Raw genomic sequence first — 21,985 nt, 5'->3', positions numbered from 1 at the left:
AAATGAGAACTCCTCTCCTCTGAGCGGTCATTTTAAAGAGACGTCCATTAATGATGACAGGAGGCACAGCAGCCCTCTGTCTGATGGACAGATGTGTTCATGATGACTTATATATTTACTTTGATTCATTCACAGTGCGGTATAATGAGACAATAACAGGCTACAGATGCGGACACACACACACACATATATATGTATATATTTATATATATATACAATTTCAGAATCAAACAGAGCACTCATAATAACGTAACACTATCAGAGACTGGATATATCCCCCCCCCCCCCCTCTCCCCTCTGGTCACTACAATGAGGGAAATTAATTACGGGCCAAAAGTTGTATTTACAAGTATTAAAAGTAAGCAGAGGACACCAAACCAACTGAGACCTGTCTGTCCGCTGCATCTATGCACACACTGTACCACACACACCTACGCCACACACACACACACACGCACATACAGCTTCTAAAACAGACTACAGCCGTTGTGTATTTTATTGTGAAGCACTAAATGGTTTTAGGAAAATATCGACTCTTTGTTTGTAGATATCTACTAAACTACAGCAAATACAGAGAGTAATGTAGGCCTATACTGAGTGACATATATTATACACACTGCTCTGCTTTCTGCACGGACCTCACAGCTGTTCTCTCTGGAAACATCGCGACCCGATGAAAGCAGTTAATAAAATAATATCCAGGGGATGCATGCAGAGCTGTCATTGGCTGAGATAAGTCCGGCCGTGCGTCACGACTCTTTGAAAGATCTCTGTTGCCGGAAATGCATCCATGAAGGAGCCGTGGAGGACCCATCAGTGTATCCTCAGTTATAGCTCCTCCAGAGAGCCTTCTCGACGCTCGGTCCTCGAAGTGCATTTAGAGAAATTAGATGTCCTTCAACATGGCGCGCTAAAATTCATTTCCGGGTCACTACCGGAGGACCGAGGAGTCGAGGAGGGGGATTTGATGAAATAAGAAAGGGCCCCTGTCGTGTCTTTAGCGGAAGTGGCGATCTGCTCATCGAAATAATATGCTACAAAGGGGCGGACTGATGATGTTGAACTTTCCTGTCGGCTCCAAGACCGTAGTCGAGGAAACAGGGGGGATAACTCTGTGTCGTCTCCCAGGGCAGAAGCAACAAGCTTCAGGTTCAATAACCCACTTTAGCTTTATGACTGGAGAGAGGCGAGTTGTTCATGCCGTTGCATTTATTTAGTTGTTCTTCTGTTTCACAAAATACATCACAGACCTCTGTTTTTCTGCTGCCTCGTTTCACTTCCAGAAACATACACACGCTCGCTCACTCTCGCTCTACCATCAACACACACGCCACACCCCTCTCTCTCTCTTAAAGGGACAGCGATCTCATCTCACTCTGCTGTTAGGAGTTAAGGGAAGAGGCTGAGCGTCACCATGATGATGACTTTTTTAATCACTGTGATGCTGAGTCTTACTGAAATGTTTTAATATTTAATATATAATGTAATGTATATTTTGCATCCCCTATATAATTGCTTGTGTGACTTCGGGGGGGTAATAAAGGTTTTACAAAGCTAAATAGGGTTTTAAAAAGCGTTAAGGCAGTATTTCCACTAACCCAAAATGGAGCTGAACATACACAGTAGAACAGCTTTTCTCATTAACCTCAACATATAAAACTCCCAAAACAGTTTACACACAGGTTTTAACTATGATCACTGGGGAAAATATAACATTCAGTTTGCTAAATGCTTTATCACAAACAAAACTATTTGTATTAAAGCAACAAGTAAATATTTCCATTAAACAAGACAAATTCGAGTCAAATTACTATTTCCTCTCAATCACTGTTTACAGGATGGACAAAATGCAGCTCTAGGACCATGTGTTGATGCACATAGGCTAATATCTGTTTTGAGGTGCTGCGTTAAAACAATATACATTTATTTAAAAGTAAATGTTGAGCTCTGTTTTAAAAAAAAAAACGTGTTTTAGCAATTGAAAAACTGTAATTTAGGCTTTTTGGCAATCAAAAGGAAATGTACAGAATCGGGATTGATTACAACTCTCAATTTCGATTTTCTTCCGATAACTTGAAGTGAGCATAAGGTCTCTGGTCGCCACAGCAACGGGACGCTAGCGGCAGTAGATCTCTCCTTTCAAGACTCCTCGCATTTTGTCGAAGAAGTCCGTTTTTTGAGCTGAGTACATCGACTTGTTGCGCTTTCAAAGAGCGGGTACTGTGCGGAGATGCCGCTAATAGTGACGGACTACTCGTGGACTCAGACGGACAGCACGGTGTTCATCAGCGTGCCTTTAAAGGGAGCGCGCGCGGAGAGAGTGGACTTCCTGTCTACAGAAGAGTACCTGAAGGTAACATAGGGCTGTTTCACAGTTAGTCACAGTACTTTACAGTCTATGACTCACACACTTCGCGTTTGTTAGTTTACCAGCAACAACATAAAAGGACACATGTGTCGGTCTAGTTGTTCATCTCCATGTCATGGGATTGAAATAGTGTTGGTGATGTTTGGTTTTATTGATCTTGTTTAGATTAAAGATCACCATGATTCATTTGATTTTTTAATATTTCTATAAACAACTCTTTTACAATTCTGTAAAATGGCAGTAGAGTTGTTTCTAATTACCATAAAGCAGAGTAAAATATAAACAGAATTAGTGACATCTTCTTCAATTTGAGTACAATGTAATCAACTGTGTACTTACTGTGTACACAAAAGTTTCATTAACATTACAATTTCAACTGACGCATCCCAAAGCTGTATTTTCTTATGCCTAATGTGCAATGATTTATATTTGATTAAACAAATGTAAGTGCATGTGCTTTTTGTTTGTTTCTCAAATAGCAAACAATATGTTGTGTGCGTGGTTTTGTGCTCAGGTGCATTACCCCCCCTATCTGTTCGAAGCCTTTCTGTCTGAACCTGTGGACGAGGACAGAAGCACAGCAAAGGTTGGGAATGGAGTCGCAGTCATCACTCTGCCAAAATGTTCCAATGCATTCTGGGAGCATCTGGTGATAACTACATGTAGGAGTAAACCTTTCCCCCCCTTTTACATTCATAAAACCCATTGAAATATTGCTTTGATGAAATATATGAGAACATCATAGTCCTGTAATTTGTCTGAAGTGCCTGAAACCAGTTAAACTCAGACTAAAAAGTATAAAAGACACAAATAGACAATTCACAATACTTCCAATATGACAAACATCAATTTAAAAACAAAAATATACACCATAAAAATATTAAATAAGGCACACATTAGAAAAAAGACAAATTAGCAACTGCATTTAAGGCAAACAAAATGATTGAGAGTTTATTGAAGGCCACAGGCCGAGGCACGTTGTCGAACAATAAGACTACTTAAAAAGTCTTTCAACTCAGAGTTGCTCAGATGAACAAGGCTGTGAGAAAACGGGCAATAATGGGTTTCCTCAGACAATCAACATGTCTGAAATCTCCTTGCGCACTGAACCCCAAAGTGTGTCAGCAGTGTGTGAATGTGAGTTTCCCTGAGCAGCCTGTGAGGTAGCCTCTGTGTGAATGTGTGTGAATGCTGGAGGCCTGGAGCAGTGCAATACAAATGCTGTCCATTTACTGTTTCCAACTAGCCAGTGTTAATCTGAGGGATAGCATTCTGGTATCACACTGTATCGTTCATCAACTTCCTACTGGCAAGCCCAGCGGCAAGATGAGATGAGAATACAAGTATGTACTTAAGGGTACTCAACACATCGCCCAGCTATTCTGCACAGTGTTCTTCTTAATGTTACACAATGTGAATCTGACAGATATGTACTGCACATCAGGACCGTTCTGGACCCGCTGTCACTCATGTCTCTCCATTAATGTCATGTGCCTTGCGCTCTCTGTTCTGCCACATTATCATAGTGAAACCTAGGAACTAGTCAGCATGCCAAATCTAACCCCAATTGCAATGTTCAAATGATTCATGACCTTTGCCGGAAAAGGCTGGAAAGGCTAAGAAATAAAAAGATAGAGATCAGTAAACTCCGAGTCTACTGCTTCAACAACATTTTGAATATCTGCTTGATTTAAGTAAAAATATCCAATACTGTACATCTCCTTATAATTCATCTACCATAGTAAATCAATGTGTTTCAGATGATAAAGAAAAGAAGAAGGAGGTCAGAGAAAGGGCTCTGTTGAAATACCAGGAGAGGCTGTGTTCGGAGTCCAGATCCAAGGCTGAGAAACAGCAAGCAGAGAAGAAGTACGCACTGGAGACCATGATGAAGGTAACACTTTCCATGACCTCACAATCTACTCATGACCCCGTGTACCAAAACACCATTACTATCGTGCTCTGGAATCAAGACATATTGAGTTATAATTAGTTTGACTTGACCTCAGTTTGAAAAGGAGGAAAGAGACAGAATTGTGAAAAGGAAGGAGGATGAGCGAGAGAAGACGACAGCAGAGCTGGCAGCATGGCAGCTGAGACAGAGAGAAGCAGCCGAGACAGAGGCCAGACGAAAGCTCCAAGGCCAGAGAGACCGTCAGAACAAACCGAAGGCCCCGACAGGGAAGCAGGAGGAAGGATGCTCAGAGGGAGCAAAGGTCAAACTGGGTACGTCATGTACTGTGTGATCGAATGTGCTTCTGGTGAGATGTTGGTAGTTAATGGTCATGTCTCTGCATTTAGATGGAAGGGGCAACAGTGAGGCAAAGAGCCAGAAAGCCCCCGCGCTCCTGCCCACTCCGAGGCGCTCTGCAAACATTCAAGTCAGATTCACCCCGCGTGTTTTCCCCACCGCGCTCCGGGAATCAAGAGTGCCAGAGGAGGAGGAGGTGAGGTCATCTTCTTCTCTGACAGTCTGTCAAGTGTAAGGCCTGGCGCACGTGGTGGTGGTAGTGCCAGCTGCTTTTTTAATATATATTCTGGCCAGAGTAATAAAAAAACACGATCACTTTTGTGGGTAGTCTTCTATTAATTGTAGTCTCTGTGTATACAGGAGGTCCTAGTGCACTAGTCATTCTCTCTGCTCTGCAATGTTTAACACTTTTTCACATCAGCATATTTTATGGACAAACATATGTGTTTGTATCTGTACTCAGCTACACAGAAAAGGCTAAACAGTTCATTAAACTATTTAAATCACTACACAGATATGGTTGTACCGGTAGTTAAACTGTTAGCCAGCCACTGCAAACTGCTGATCAACTACACCAGATGAATAACATCCAGGGACTCTGTCCACTGAAAAGCCAGAGGGCTCTTGGGTTGAAACAGACTGCAGGCCGGAGCAGATCAGAACAGCAGGAAACAAAACCTTTACTGTGTAACAAAGTGGACAGGACGAGGGACGAAGAGCCCGTAGGAGGGCCAAGCCGAGGAGTCCAAAGCTGACCAAAGAATTAGGGATGCTCCGATTGCCAATTTTGCGGCCGATCGCCAGAATCAGTATCGGCCAATACGGATCCGATCGAGTGGGCGGGGCATATGGGGATCTTCCATTTAAAGTGATATTTTAAAACTCAGTTAATGCTCATTCACTGGCGCGTCCACAAACAACAACCAACATAATTATTACATTCGGATGAAATACATTATTCAAGTTTACATTCTCTTTGGAGAATAACACGGGAGAAATGAGCGGGAGCGCTCTCTTTTCCACTCCCTCTCTCTCTCTCTCCTGACAGCCTGTCAGTGGCTGCAGTCGGATAGTTTAAAAATCATCTCCTAAGTTCTAACCCTATCTCCTATTCCTTGACCTCTGAGTGAAACGTCACGGGGTTAAGGGATAGTGGATAGGAGAATTCAGAAGGACTTAGGAGAAGAGACTGCGGTGCTTTAGAGAATCCGAATGCACTTTCACTATCCGACGTGTTTATGATGCGCCAGCGGACGTCATTGTGTGCGTCTGCTGCTGTGGGGAAACTATGGAAACTACAGTTTTCTATACAGCGGACGACAACATGGATGTTCAATAAGAACGAGGGACTACTGTAAACTCATCTAGAGACTCTGCACCGTGCTCTGATGCTGCTGCTTTGCTTTATGAACGGGGACAACAGAGAAACATATTCTTCATGACCAAAGTTGGAATTGAAATAAAAAAGGAAAGTAAAACTTATGCTTGTCACCCTCTCCCTCCGGTCCACATTAATACAAATGATTCCAATACGTATGATTGTATGACAAGATCTTAAAATCAATACAAATGTATTTATTATAAACGTTAGTCCTTAACATCTATCACTGTGTATATCACCATTCAAACATCTTTTAAAAGTTGAACAAACCCCACACAGCTCAGTAAAGACTATGAAATGTTGACTTTATTTGATCATTTCAGTAAAAACTAACGTTCATATTTCTCTTTTTGATTATAATACTGATGAACGTTCAGAACAAAGCACTTTGGCAACTTGCCACATACGTTTTAAAAAGCTTAATAAGCACCGTAACTTTCATGATATCATTTCTCCGTCATAATAGTTTGTTTCCGTGAACGGCCGACTGTTGAGTGACGGCAAATGCTGCGGCTGCAAGGCATTGTGGGGCAGCATTTTCTCCTCTCCTGTCGGTTAGGGAGGTCCAGTGGTTCCTAAGCTAAAGGAGGTTATAAAGGAAGTTTGAAACCTCCTTTCCTAGCATGTAGAGAATTAGAACGGCACTTGTCATGGCTGCCACTGAGGGACTTCTGGGTCATTTCACTCCGTTAGGAAGGTTCCTAAGCTAAACGGACTATTCGGCTGCAGCCAGTATCTCATGCAGCTCACTGATCCAGTAATGAGTGACCCGACAGTGAAGAATAAATATATTTATAACTAGCTTAGCTTGTTCCAGAGGTAGATAAAATAGCTAAGTGTGTTAGGTCTAACTCTTAGTGTGTGTTGCTCCGCTCACCGGTCCGTCACAGCGGGTTGACATGCAGGATTTCTGCTTCACACACGTTGCATACCGCTATTTTATTGTCATTTTCGGACACCTTAAAATACTGCCAGACCGGTGAAGCCATTTTAGCGAGCTTGCTTTGCCGCGCACAGAGAAAAGTGTCATGTATTTTACGTCATGCGATCGGCTCTCGCGATCGGCATTTTTAGAGAGCACCGATCGATCGGCCGAGCGTGAATATCGGCCGATATCGATCGGCGGCTGATCGATCGGAGCATCCCTACAAAAAATACAACATTAGACCACACACATCTGTATTTACTGATGGGTGTGTGTGTGTGTGTGTGTGTGTGTGTGTGTGTGTGTGTGTGTGTGTGTGTGTGTGTGTGTGTGTGTGTGTGTGTGTGTGTGTGTGTGTGTGTGTGTGTGTGTGTGTGTGTGTGTGTGTGTGTGTGTGTGTAATACAATTTAAAATAAATGTAGACATGTGTGAACTGACATTTTGTTTTGGTTTTAACAAGGAATTGCAACAAATTATAATAATAGACCATAGATCACTCTTTTTTGGCACTTCCACATGTGGCCAGAACAGACATAAAGAATGAGTCTGGAGGCAGTGGATTGACAGACTCTGAATGTTGTGTTTGCAACACGAACCGATGAACCCTAGTTGTCGTGCCTTTAAACATTCCGAGAAAATAACATCTTATCAAAGCTTTGAGTAAACCTTTAATCCACCATATGTGCATATGCATACAAATGCATATATGCTTTTTTTTAATCAATTTTAGATCGATTCTGGATCATTTGGATTGGACAGATTGCCTATTTATTTGAAAAATAATTGTCTACGTTCTGGTTTAAACTGCCATTTTGTATACTGAAATGTTAGAAATGCATTCAGTATCGTCAATAATCGCAAAACCACTCCAAAATTGTCCAAATCCGACAAACCACCTTTAACTGTTGTCCACATATTTATATGTGCAGAGAACCCGTACTATACATTTCTGACATAAGATGTTGGGGTACTCAACATTTCCGGGTTCTCGGTGCTGGCAACTACACTGATATGCTTTGTGAGCGGAACAAGCACTCAGATCACACTTTTGATATCTGAATCAACAGTGGCTTCAAAAACAAGCCGAAGCCAGGCGTGCAGGAAATGCAGACGTGGAGGAGCTGAAGGACCTGAGGGAGGAGGAGAGGAACCCTGAGTGGTTGAAGGACAAAGGAGAGTAAGTGCTATAGCAGCTACTCACTGCACCAGTCCTTGTTATTTTAACCATGCGATCACTGAATGACTCTTCCCTGCAGCCAGTGTTTTGCTTCTGGAGACTTCCTGGGGGCAGTGAATGCCTACAACCTGGCCATCAGGCTCCACAGCAAGATCCCGGCACTGCACTCCAACAGGGCAGCTTGTCATCTGAAGTTAAAAAATCTCCATAAGGCCATTGAGGATGCTTCTCAGGTGTGCACTCCTATATTTGACAATAACAATAACAGTTATAAGGAGAGTCCAAAGAACTGTCCTGTTGGAAACTGTAACTTTGCACCCAAGATGTGTACCACTGCTGCCTATAAAGCTCATTGAATGTGCATCTAGCTATTATTTAAAGCAATACTCATCTCCCTCCTTGTTTGTGTGCAGGCTCTGGATCTGCTGACGCCAGCGGTCCCTGCCAACGCAGCAGCCAGAGCCAGGGCCAGCGTCCGCCGGGGGTCCGCCTTCTGTCAGCTACAGCTCTATGCAGAAGGTTTGAAAAGCAACAGGAACATTTGATTTGCGACTGTTACTTTACAACTTTGCATTTTTTGACTTGATTTTAATGAAACATTCACAATATGAATCAGTGTCCTGCAAGCTGACCTCCTACGTCTTCTCAGGGCTGCAGGACTACCAGGCGGCTCTGAAGCTGGACCCTCACAATGCAGCGCTGCAGGCGGACACTCAGACCATCAGAGACATCCTCCAGGGCTCTGCAACTGGGATGCACTGAAGCACACAGAATGCTACTCTTTTCATTTTTCTGTTACCCAATGGTTTTATAAATGATACAAAAGAACCAAAGGCTGCTGCATACGAATCAAAATGAAGGACATGTGTTGAATTGTTAGTGATTACTGATTACTGGTAGACAGTGTGTGCAGAACGACATTGTGTGGTCTCAAGTTGTACCACCTAAAATGATAAGTGATTAAATGGATCTTCATCACCATGTAACCTAATTGAATAAATTACTTTCGAAACGAGTTTTCAGTATAAATGTCACTCACAGGAGTAAAATGTGTACGTTTGAAAAATACAATACAGTAGAGTTTAAAAATAACATATTATTAACTCAGTGGTGAGCCGTGACTTTTATACCTAGGCCCTCTGACCCCCACCCCTTCCCTAAAAAAAAAGTTATTACGTCACAGCGTATACTACAGCGGAATATCAAAACAAAATGCATCAATAAAAGCGACCCTCTACCACACAAAACAACACCTGTAAATAACCCAATTTGTGTTCTTTGAAATTGAAAAGGATTGTGTTTGTTACTTTCGTTGCAGTTGTATGTCTTAAGTGTAATTTGACATGCTTTTATTTTGAAGGCGGGTTTACGCTGTTGACAGGAAGTTGTTGTTGCTATGGAAACAAGATAAACTTCACAGCGGGCGGAACTTGTCATAAAGTCTGCGATAATAAAACCCACCCATTTAGAGGTAAGATATGATTGGTCAATTGTTTGTACTGTCATTTGACATTACTCTCTCGTTCAGTTACTATACTGTAGCGGGCCCTGTAGCAGGTGAATTTTAAGCTGGACCACCAATCAGCTCCTGTCTTCGCAGAGACGAGCTTCTTTCATTTAACCCTTCACATTCAAACATAAACTGAAAAGGCAGATTTGGAGGATTTATTTCTTTGGAAATGTTATTTTAAATTCAATTAAATCAAGTTATTTATTTTTTTAATGTTTTTAAATATTATTTTGTAGAATATTTTAGGCCCTCAGAGAGGGCCTAGAGGGCCCTGACGGCTCGCCACTGTACTAACTATGATAAACTATGTAATACTAATAGTAATTGAGTTAACACAACCACCAAAGTCCATTTATTTTAAACGCGTCATACAGTTGGGTTTTTAAAGCTGCATTACTGCTTTATTAGAGCAGAAATCATTGGAAACCCAGTAGAACACTCAACTCTGTGTTGGCTAAATCCAAAGTTATAAACAGCATTGCTGTCAGGGTAAAGTTTAAATTAAGTCAAAACTGAGCGTTTAAAACATTTCAGTTGAAACTAGTACTGTTACTTTATGACACTGATAATACTTGTGTACTTTTACTTTGGTAGGATTTTGAGTGCAGGACTTTACTTGTGCAGTAATGTCTTTATTTACAACCTCTTAAGGCCCACGGACCCGAGCTCGGGTCCGAAAATGCTATATATGTAGCAACAGTGCTATATCTGAAGTGTCATTCATGAAACTATTAATGTTCCATACCCATCTGACCGGAGGAAACTTGGCTAACTGACGATACGAAAAAAAAAAAGTTTTTCGAAAAATAAGTCTCACAAGAAGCCTCTAAATGAGCCCATGGCAAACATGTGCAATTGCTATTTCTGCTCATAACTCACCAAAACGATCATTTATAATTCGGCGACAGGAGAGCAGAGAACGGCAGATCGATCAACGAAACAGCAGGATTTGTTTTCTTTGTCTTCATTGTAACAATGGCAGCCAGAAAGAAGACTTTTTTGTCCGTCGAGGAGGCATTGGACATCGTATTTCAGGACTCTCCGTCAGAAGATAGTGATCTCATCAAGCATAAAGGGGACAGTAATGACTCTGATTATGAACCTCCGTCACCGGAATGGTCTGTAATCTCTCTGTTTGTATATATTATTTATTTATTTGGTGTAAGAGTATTCATCTGTTTTTATCTTTTAGTTATTTATTTGGTGTAAGAGTGTATTCATCTATAGTAATTTCACACACGTGACAATAACACGACGGCATCCATCTTGTGATAATGTTCTTTCACACACTCAACAACAAACAAAGAAGATGGATGCCGTTTCTTGTTTTTGTTGTTGAAAGACATACATGTTGAATTTAACACGGTATTACATTTCATTGAGCTGACGCTTTTATCCAAAGCGACTTACAATTATTACAATTATTACTTATATTATATATACACACATGCATATATATATATATATATATATATGACAGACGGAATATTATTAAATATTGAAAAGATTATATGAACCCTGTCTCACATAATTTACACGGTATACATTTTGAGTGATATAATGTTATTTCACACACTCAAAATTGATGTTCTGCTGTTGTTGTAGAGACATTATTTCTGATTTGAGTTACATTTTTGAAAGTACAAGCCAGAGAATTAATCTATTTGTTTTTTCCACATTTGTTTTCACAGTGAGGAAAGCGATGATGATGTGGCTTCTGGATGCCCGAGTATTATGGGGAAGATGCCACCAAGGTCAGGAGGTACTGCAGGAGGTGCTCTGATGCTGGCAACAGAAGGGTGAAGACACAGATAGCAAAATATGATTGAATCAATGTTGAAATATGGTTAGGCAGAAATATTGAATACATGTTGAAACCCGGACATTGAAATTAAACAGAAAGCGCAAATTGTTTTGATGTTGAATAAACTTTGGACTTTCAACCATAACTGACATATAATCAATGTTGATTCAACCATCATCTAAAGAGGAATCTACATGCACATTTTTGGTTGATTTGACATTGAATCAATGTTAGGAATCAACATTGATTCAACCATCATCCAAATGGGAATCTAAATGTAAAACTTACATTAAAATATTCAACTTTTCTAAGCATACTGTAACACATTAAAAAAGTGAATGTTTTTCACCAATGAGTTTTCTGCGTATAGGTCTACATCTTAACAGACCATTAATAAGTGCAACATCAATACTGTACTGAATGAAGTGGTCCAAACTTGTAAACACACACTACACCCAACCCTGTCTCCTAAAAATTGCGTTCTCACAGAACTAAACTGCATTCTTAATTACGTTTAGCTAGAAACGTATTTTCTCCCACGTTACGTTTGTTATGAACGTATCTCAAATACGTTTATTTTCTACATATCTTCTAGAAACGTATTTTCTCCCACGTTACGTTTGTTATGAACGTATCTCAAATACGTTTATTTTCTACATATCTTCTAGAAACGTATTTTCTCCCACGTTACGTTTGTTATGAACGTATCTCAAATACGTTTATTTTCTACATATCTTCTAGAAGCATATTTTCTTCCACGTTACGTTAGTTATGAATGTATCTTAAATACGTTTATTTTCTACATATCTTTGCCATTTATTGTCTTGCTTATAATAATGATAATAGTTATTTATAAATATTATTTTAGAGCACACATTTGAAATCGAGAATCGGGCTCGATATATGGTTTAATTAAAATCAGTAGGCGAGGCTGTAATTTTGCCAGCTGTTACTCTCATGAGCGAGGCAGAAACTAATAGTTTGATCATGCCAAAAAGCTGCTGTGTCGTTTATTGCACCTCAAACATTAAAAAAAATCCAGAGTTACGTGTTTCTGTACTTCCTCTAAGAAGAAAGGACAGTAACAGAAGAGCTCTGTGGCTTCAGGCTTGATCGCCGTTCAAATGACAGCGCTGGTTTCCCCAAAAGTGGGCGGGGCTGTAAAGTTAAGTAGATTTTACTCTCATCTATTATTCAAAACCATTCTATTTATTCTAACGTAAATTACATGCCAGTGTTTTATCTTTTATTTATTTGTTTTTATTTTAAATCGTATAATGTCGGACTTTTTTTCCGTCTGTGAGGAAAAGAAATGGGGTTTAGAGCCTCAGAATACTGAAATCTGTATTTTTTTAAATCTTTTCCTTCTAATTTATTATTCTTTTCTAAATAACACACTGTTATTTACTCAACAATAACACAGAATTATCCTTGTTTTATTTATTTATTTAATTCTATAATCTTGGGCTTTTTAGCCGTAAATAAAGTCACCGGAAACAGACGGGACATTTTGAGCGAGACACACCACAAACCCACCAAACCGCAATGCACGCTGGTATATGGTATCAGACAACGAAAAAAATAATAATACCTAATTCAGAGTGTGCTTGCTTTTCTCTTTGGAAGTCATCACATAACGGCATTGTAATACACGGTTCGGCTGCATTACATATTACACATCTGCCGTAGTTCTTTATTTATAGAGAGAGACAAACAGGAGAACTGCTGCCAAAACTGAATACTTGACTTGGATCATAAATATATCAACAATTAAACAACATCTTCAATTTCTTTTCACAAAATACGTCTTCTTGCAGTATCAATAGTAATTCGGCTGACTTTTATATTTGATCCAATTGGTATATAGGTTATATTTACACCATAACGGTGCACAGCTGATAGAAAAGGACTTGTAGTTTTTAAAGATATTACTGATTTTTTTTTAATATAAGAATGTAAATACTGAGTTAAGAGAATAGTCAGGGGATTTGGGTGATGGGAGACACATCTATGGAATCACAATTTCAATAGCCTACCATTAAATGACGGATAGCCTATGCCTTTCTGTCTGTGATGTTTTACAAATCAGATATTAATGTGTAGAAGTAAAACAAGAGAAATAGTATAGCAATATCCTGTAAAATTATGTAAAAACATGAATAAAACTACACATCTTCAGATGTTATACATACATAAGTGTCTACACTAATAATACAAAGTTATTATTAGTATGCTGTGTGTACCTTGTGTGCACCGCCTAGTGGTTAAAGCGTGTTATTGAATTATTTTTGTTGAATAATCTTATTTGATTAAAACAATATTAAGAGTACATACTTTCATAGGGGGAAAGTAGAAGGTCAATGAGAGAAATATAGAATATAAAAAGTCAAGAAGATACTAAGTGATTGATCTCTACAATAAAACAGTTTAGTGCCGGATGTACACAGATATTAATAGGAGGATGTGCAAAACAGAAAAACGAATTAACCTTTATTAACACATTAAAGAATACTTTAGGTTAAGGTCTTCTTTTAAACAAGAAAAAAGCTTTGGGGGTATCCATCTACAGATGAATATTAAGCCTGACAAAGTACTTAACGTCTAAAATATTGCTTTCCTGCAATATTAACTATGTTGAAGCACTTATTTTAACTGATATTATACACATTAATTATACTCTTATGTATGTAGATAGAATAAGAAATGTGCAGAATATGACAGTTTAATGGTGGAGGTATACAGTACACACATATTCATAGATGTCTTGTAATGCACTGTTGAGGAACCTGTGACCCAAGTTGTGTATAAGATCAATACACCTTAGAAAATCTTGAAATCATGAAAGGGATGTGCAAAATAGCCATTATACAGTTTGTAATTAACTATTAGTAGAGAATAACGAGTAATGAATATACTTTATAGAGACCTGCAGATAAATGTTTAGTCTTCTCAAGCACCAACTATCAAATATCTCTCCTGATTGTTGGCACTTGACAATCACCTTACCTGAATTTTACTCAGGTGTAACTAAAGTCTGATTTAAGGGTTGTTTATATTTCACATCATTAATCAGAATCTGCAAAGTAACTCAAATAAATGCAGTGGAGTAAAAATACCAGGTTAACCTCTGAATTGTAGTGGAGTAGAATTACAAAGTAGCAATGAGCTGTCATGTGGGTATATATTAATGCTGCCCATTATGGACACAAGCGATGTTCACCCATTTATTAATTACATGTTTTAAATGTGTACACACCAATGTGTTTCCTATCGCCTAAAGCTCCAGGGCTGTACACAGTTTAATACTGTCAACTTCTAAATTTGGGAAAAACGTCTTTTAAAACTACAATTCCCAGTAGAGACGTGCCATAGAGAACATGTTGTTAAACACAATAGCCAGCATGTGTAGTTCTGGGGGGACGTTCAAGTCCAGTTTTGAATAGTCTGCCGTGGTTTCGTTCCATTTCAAAGAGCTTGACGCTCGGCGTAACCTTGGCGCAACATTACGGGGTTTGTCAACGGGACTGTAGTCCCAAACGATAGCTGGGGATTATGGGTAGTGTAGTGTCTTCGGCGATCCTAAATCTCGAAATGTCCCGTCTGTTTCTGGTGACTTTATTTACGGCTAAAAAGCCCAAGATTATAGAATTAAACGAATAAATAAAAACAAAGATAATTGTGTGCTATTGTTGAGTAAATAACAGTGTGTTATTTAGAAAAGAATAACAAATTAGAAGGAAAAAAAGATTTAAAAAATACAGATTTCAGTATCCTGAGGGTCTGAGCCGCATTTATTTTCCTCACAGACGGCAACAAAAGTCCGAAATTATACGATTTAAAATAAAAGCAATAACTGTGGCTTGATATTGAGTAAGAACATGTTTTTATGAACCACACAGCTTCCGGTCTTCCACGACCCGACCGGAGAAAAAGACGTGCTGCAGCCTGCAGGCACGAAACACGTTACCAGTAGAAATACATTGCTTTTAAAATCGTGCTGTGCAACACGAAAAAAAGGGGCAAATCGTGATGGTGAACACGAATCAATAGATTAAAAATCGTGATGGTGAACACGAAATGCCGTGAGACTGGGTTGTGTATACATACTGTATGTGTTGCACAGATTACTCACCTCAGGTAATAAGGAGGCGTACATGTGAGCTTCCTAGATGTATACATGTGTTGCACCGATGACTCACCACAGGTAATAAGGAGGCGTACATGTGAGCTTCCTAGATGTATACATGTGTTGCACAGATTACTCACCTCAGGTAATAAGGAGGCGTACATCCTTATAGGGGATCCATTTATCATCTGGTTTCATTCCACCTCGAAGGGCCTTTGTGAGCTTTATGTTTTTAGGGGGCCATAACAAGGTATTTTCTTCATCTTTGAACCAGCTCTCTAAAACTACTGCTGTGCCACCATTTGGGAACTGTACAACTGACCACAGCACAACCTCACCGTCCATCTTGAAAGGGCTAGGGCTGAAATGAGAAGAATTGATCATAATGAGCTCTCCTTACAAGCCTTTGCCCATACTATCCTACGAGGCCAAAGTGCAGCTACTACACAAATAATTATACTGATTAAAAAAAAGCTTAAGTGTTTCAATTGGCCAGCCAAATGGGTTAACGGTATATATGTGATATTGCACTAATTGAGCATCTGTTCATGATTGAGGTAATTGTTTATCCCCCAAATCATGAATGCTGATCTGAACTTTGAGTCAATGTGTCCAAACATGTAGTTACTGCGCTTTGGCTTAGTCGGGCAGTATGGTGGTTATTCTGCATAATGAAGCATCGTTATTGCAATGGCACCGTCTCCATCTGGATAGAGAAGACATTTGCGCTTGATATAACAAAGTGTACCTATCCCCATATCCGCTTGCAACCCACTGACCTTGTATGTACCAATGTATGATGACTCACAGGGATACATGTAGTATGGCTGTTTGTGTCTGTACTTTCTGTAAATGATATATACATCTTCCTCTGATTTAAGGCCCTGTCACACTGTCCCAAAATTGACACCCGATGGACACACGATAAAGGAAATATTCAAATTCGGCTGTGATCGTAGCAACATCGGGCCATTCGTGAGGGCATCTAAGCCATCGTATGACCGCCGGTGGAGTTTCTCAGGCTCCGGCAGCAACTTCGTGAGCGGCAACTTCGTAAGGCACTCGTGAGGGCATCTTGTCAAATCGTGTCATCTTCGTGGTATCATCGGTGCATTCGCCCTCACTCTGATCGGGGCGAATGCCCGATGGCACCGATGATAACAAGATGCCCTCACGATGGCCTTACGAAGGGCAACATTGACACACGAATTCAACACGAAAATGAACCTTCGCAAGGTCCTTCGGCAATTTTTTGGCATGCCAAAGATTTTGCCACCGCTCACGAAGTTGCTGCCGGAGCCTGAGAGACTCCACCAGCAGTCATACGATGGCTTAGATGCCCTCACGAACGGCCCGATGTTGCTACGATCACAGCCGAATTTAAACATTTCCTTTATCGTGTGTCCATCGGGTTGTTTTATTGCACAACAAAATCATGTAAACATATTATGTAAATAACCCAATTTGTGTTCTGTGAAACTAAAAAGGATATCATATATTATTTTGAAGGAGAGTTGACAGGAAGTTGTTGTTGCTATGGAAACAACATTACAGAGAAAACGTAATATTTTCTACATATAAAGACGGAGAAAGTAAAGAACAAAGTCTGAAGATATCAGTACAGTATCATAGTACTGTAACATAATTGTTTTTGGTACTTTCGTTGCAGTTGTATGTCTTAAATGTAATGTAAATGTTGCCTTCGTGTGTGGTTCGGGGCCATCTTCGTGCGAAATTCACAATTCCATATTCGTGTGTCCATCGGGTGTCAATTTCGGGACAGTGTGACAGGGGCTTTAACAATATTCTCTACTAATGCAAATCCATCTCCCACCTCAATACAATTGTCTCCCTTCTTTGTGGACAAAGTGAACATATGAGTGGAGACCTTCCTGTACTGTTGTGAAGGAATGACCTGTGGGGGCACAGGCCCATCAATGTGGATGTTACGCAGTATTGGATCATTGGTGGCATAGTGCTCCAACATGTGGAACTTTAGACAACCTTTTGACTACCTGTTGTAGAGGCTGATGTGGCTTTCTTAGAAGATGCTTCATTTGTCCAAGATAGTTCTCAAAGGGGAATCCTGAGATATTATCTAGAGTGCCAAACTTCCTGTATTCCTCAGCCAAATGAATAAGCTGGTGTACATTGTACACAATCTCATCTTTTCCCAACCTGATCTCACCAGAATGCGTGACTCCACCACGACTCCTTAACACCACAATGCGTGGTGGAGTCACGAACTTTGTTACATTTGCGTGTCGGCACCACGCAAACAACCCCAATGTAAAGTGAATGAGGCTCCTTTGTCGTGGTGCACACACGCATTTCTACAACGTGCATTGTGTGTAATGCAACTGTTATTTTTATTAAATTAGTTAGTTTTTAAGGAAGGCCAGAGCTTCAGCTGTGTCAAATAGATTGTTCCCTTCAGTTAACGTTATTTAAAAGATAATGATCATGTCCCCTGTATTGTATTACGAGCGTCCATTCCCATTGGATAACGGAGAATTTTACACCCGGAAGTAAGTAGCCTATTCTCCTTACTGTCGATTGATTTTACAGTGATATCTGCACTACTCATCGACTAAAAAACACCAAATTGTCCTTGTTAATTACACAACATTGATTGGTTTGAATTGTGTACAATGCTTTTGTATTTTCCCCCTTCGATTCGGAGAAACAAATATATTTTCGGAGTTTTTGGACGGCAGAAGACACTACACTACCCAGAATCCTCAGCTATCGTTTGGGACTACACCATGTGCTTAGCTTGACAAACCCCGTGATCAGTCCTCAACCTCTGTGATTGGATGCGCGACGTTTACACAGAGCGTCCAAAAGGACTTTGAAATGGAATGAAACCCATCGACGGCACACTATTCAAAACAGGAATCGAACGTGTCCTACCCCCCTCCCCCCCTTAGGTCACAGGCTCCTCCAACAGTGCTACGCAATAAAACAGATGCACAGAAAAAATAGTGAAATAGTGCAATAAGAGTCTATATACAAGTGATTGGAATATGATATATTAGATACATAATTTCTAAGTAGCAGCCAGATGAATGTTATTTCTAAGTTCAGGTGTTTAATAATCGTATAGCCTGTGGGATGAAGCTGTCTCTGTGTCTGGTGGTTTTAGTCCGGATGCTGCGGTACCGCCTGCCAGACTGCAGCAGACAGAACCGTTTGTGGCTGGGGTGATGGTGGTCTTTTATAATCCTGAGGGCTTTCTTTAAGGTTAACCTGGTATTTTTACTCCACTACATTTATTTTAGTTTACTTTACAGATTTGGATTAATGATGTGAAATATAAACAAGCCTTAAATCAGACTTTAGTTACACCTGAATGAAATTCAGTGAAGGTGATTGTCAAGTGCCAACAATCAGGAGAGATATTTGATAGTTGGTGCTTGAGAAGACTAAATATTTATCTGCAGATCCGTTTAAAGCATATTCATTACTCGTTATTCTCTAATAGTTCATTAAAGACTGTATATAATTGCTATTTTGCACATCCCTTTCAAGATTTCAAGATTTTCTAAGGTTTATTGACATATCATATACACAACAGTGTAGTTATGCAATGAATGACAAACTTAGGTCACAGGTTCATCAACAGTGCATTACAAGACATCTATCAATGTGTGTGTACTTCCACCATTACACTGTCGTATTCTGCACATTTCTTTAAATAAAGCCTTATTAGTTAGCACATCCTCCTATCAGGCACTAAACTGTTTTACTCTAGATATCATTTGAGTATCTTCTTGATATTTTCTATTCTATATTTATATAATTGACCTTCTACTTTCCCACTAAAAATAGTGGGAAAGTAGAAGGTCAATTATATAAATATAATTCTCTTAATATTTGAATGTTTTCATAAAATATAACACATTCAAAAGTGCTTTACAAAAATGAAAGACATTAAGAAAAAGGCATTTTAAAGAGTCATTAAAAAGCAACACAATCTTCCTGCATTGCAATTACTCTAAACGTGCAATAACGTGCTTCAACCAGTAGGTGGTTTGGGTTAAAAGGCTGTCAAGTTTACAGTGTTAACAAAATAAAATATACTGCTGTTTCCGGTTTAGTTTACGACGAATATTATTTTGTTATTGTTTTGATATTTGTAACACAAAAGCGATGGAAAAAACCCATAGCAACCAAAAAAAGATGGTCTTAACATGACCCAGTCGTCTAGTAGTTAATAAAAAACAATAATATCAAAACAAAATATTACTACTAACTTTATTGTGAAATTAAAACAGAACGGTAAAAGAATAGTTTCCGGTGTATTCTGATGCCCGATCTCTGTAGATAAATAAAGAACTAAGACAGATGTGTAATATTTAATGCAGCCAAACCATTTATTACAATGCATTCATGTGATGACTATCAAAGAGTAAAGCAAGCACTGCTGAATAAAGTATGATTTTCTCTTTTACGAAACCTTTTTTTTTCATATGGAATGCAGTTGGAGGTCAACCAATCAAAGAACTTGAGGACTGATCACGGGGTTCATGGTGTAGTCCCAAACGATAGCTGAGGATTCTGGGTAGTGTAGTGTCTTCTGCCGTCCAAAAACTCCGAAAAAATATTTGTTTCTCCGAATCGAAGGGGGAAAATACAAAAGCATTGCACACAATTCAAACCAATCAATGTTGTGTAATTAACAAGGACAATTTGGTGTTTTTTAGTCGATGAGTAGTGCAGATATCACTGTAAAATCAAACGACAGTAAGGAGAATAGGCTACTTACTTCCGGGTGTAAAATTCTCCGTTATCCAATGGGAATGGACGCTCGTAATACAAGACATGATCATTATCTTTTAAATAACGTTAACTAAAGGGAACAATCTATTTGACACAGCTGAAGCTCTGGCCTTCCTTAAAAACAAACTAATTTAATAAAATTAACAGTTGCATTACACACAATGCACGTTGTAGAAATGCGTGTGTGCACCACGACAAAGGAGCCTCATTTACTTTACATTGGGGTTGTTTGCGTGGTGCCGACACGCAAATGTAACAAAGTTCGTGACTCCACCACGCATTGTGGTGTTAAGGAGTCGTGGTGGAGTCACGCATTCTGGTGAGATCAGGTTGTCTTTTCCATACAACTCCCCAAAGTGTTCAACAAAAGACACCATCAACTTGTGCGCAACATTTCCTCAGAAATACCAGGGGACAGAAACAAGTACATGCCAACAGAAAACAACATGAAGTTGTCGTACAGCTCACTGGGGAGGGAATCCTTCAGAACAACATGAAGGATCACTCGGTAGCTTTCCAGCGATCTGTATCCGACAGTCCCCTTGGTTTACGGTTACATTCACCAGGCATGTAGGAACGTAGCATTATCAGTTTACCTGAAATGGTTTCTACAGTTTTGGAAGGAACCCTTGTTGCCAAATTCTTCCCCTTTCACCACATCTTAAGCAGTTTCCTTGTTACTCCAAGACAACAGAGATGCATGTAATCGGTTGGGAACAGAAACCATCTGAACGAACCCAGATAAAGGGCTCTTGCCAACGTGATGTTCCTCATCAACCATGTCAGAGAAACTCGAGTCTGTCCTGAGTCTCACTTTTGTTTCAGGATATGTCATTTCCTTCCTCCATACACCCTCCTGAAAACACTTGTCACAACCTGAATAGCCATTAAATGCCTTGGTCTGCTTAACATACGCTCTAGCCGGGGCATCACAAATAATGGAAGAAACCTCTACTTTAAAAAGCTCGTCATTATAAATAACGCCATTAAACAGTACATTCTGAAGGTCTTTGACAAACTGCTCCAGGTACTCATAAAAACTCTTTGGCTTGCTTAGACCACAACACATACCAACACCAAATGGGGACTTGGTGTAATCACATTTGAGACATGCAAGTATGGGCCAAAACTGAAGTTTAGAACTTTTGAATAAAGGTAAACCATCTATATTAAACTGTAAAATAAGTGTAGTCAGAGTTGCTGGTAAACTCAAACATGCCGAACGTGAAAGTACCCCTTTTACTATACCAAAGTGATAGTACTCTCCCCCTTCAATTGTAGTGGTAGCCACATGTTTTTGCGTTCCAAGCAATGTTCTTCCATCTTTGGGAAGGCTGGGGTGACATATCTTCAAGATAGACAGCAAAGAGGATAGTGCCACCAGAGAGACTGAATAAGATGTTGCCCAATATTTTAAACTTATCATGAGTAAATCTTCATTATGCTCATCACTGTCAGAATCATTTTCAGATTCAATTTTATATCTATCTATACTTTCAAAATGAAAATGTGGTGAAGGCTTTGAGGTTTTGGAGTTGATCTTTTCACTCTGATCACTGATAGTTAGTGGTGGGTGTATTGGCCAGTCTGATGTAGTTGGTAAAGCATCTAGCAGGCACTCAGAAGAGGTTGTGACAGGAGTTGCGCTCTCTGAACAGTG

At 39.6% G+C, this 21,985-nt stretch overlaps 1 protein-coding gene across 1 annotated transcript; it reads left to right on the top strand.

Annotated features, from left to right (window-relative positions):
• Positions 1-325: 325 nt before the first annotated feature.
• On the top strand, positions 326-9,461 carry dnaaf4 (dynein axonemal assembly factor 4). The gene is made up of 9 exons (XM_034087447.2): positions 326-2,353; positions 2,883-3,030; positions 4,129-4,262; positions 4,378-4,594; positions 4,670-4,815; positions 7,994-8,103; positions 8,183-8,336; positions 8,517-8,622; positions 8,753-9,461. The coding sequence occupies exons 1-9, from the start codon at positions 2,231-2,233 to the stop codon at positions 8,863-8,865; spliced, it is 1,251 nt and encodes a 416-aa protein (XP_033943338.1). The 5' UTR covers positions 326-2,230; the 3' UTR covers positions 8,866-9,461.
• Positions 9,462-21,985: the final 12,524 nt, after the last annotated feature.

Source organism: Pseudochaenichthys georgianus, chromosome 7 (genome assembly GCF_902827115.2).
Source record: "Pseudochaenichthys georgianus chromosome 7, fPseGeo1.2, whole genome shotgun sequence".
Taxonomy (NCBI): Eukaryota; Metazoa; Chordata; class Actinopteri; order Perciformes; family Channichthyidae; genus Pseudochaenichthys; species Pseudochaenichthys georgianus.
Note: the sequence above shows the minus strand (reverse complement) of the source record. Positions and strands in the feature narration are given on the sequence as shown.

Excerpts from the sequence above, each read along its gene's own strand:
- dnaaf4 (XM_034087447.2), top strand. The coding sequence starts at position 2,231 with ATGCCGCTAATAGTGACGGACTACTCGTGGACTCAGACGGACAGCACG. Across the intron at positions 3,031-4,128 it reads GCATCTGGTGATAACTACAT|ATGATAAAGAAAAGAAGAAG; the intron begins GTAGGAGTAAAC and ends AATGTGTTTCAG. Across the intron at positions 8,104-8,182 it reads TGGTTGAAGGACAAAGGAGA|CCAGTGTTTTGCTTCTGGAG; the intron begins GTAAGTGCTATA and ends TCTTCCCTGCAG.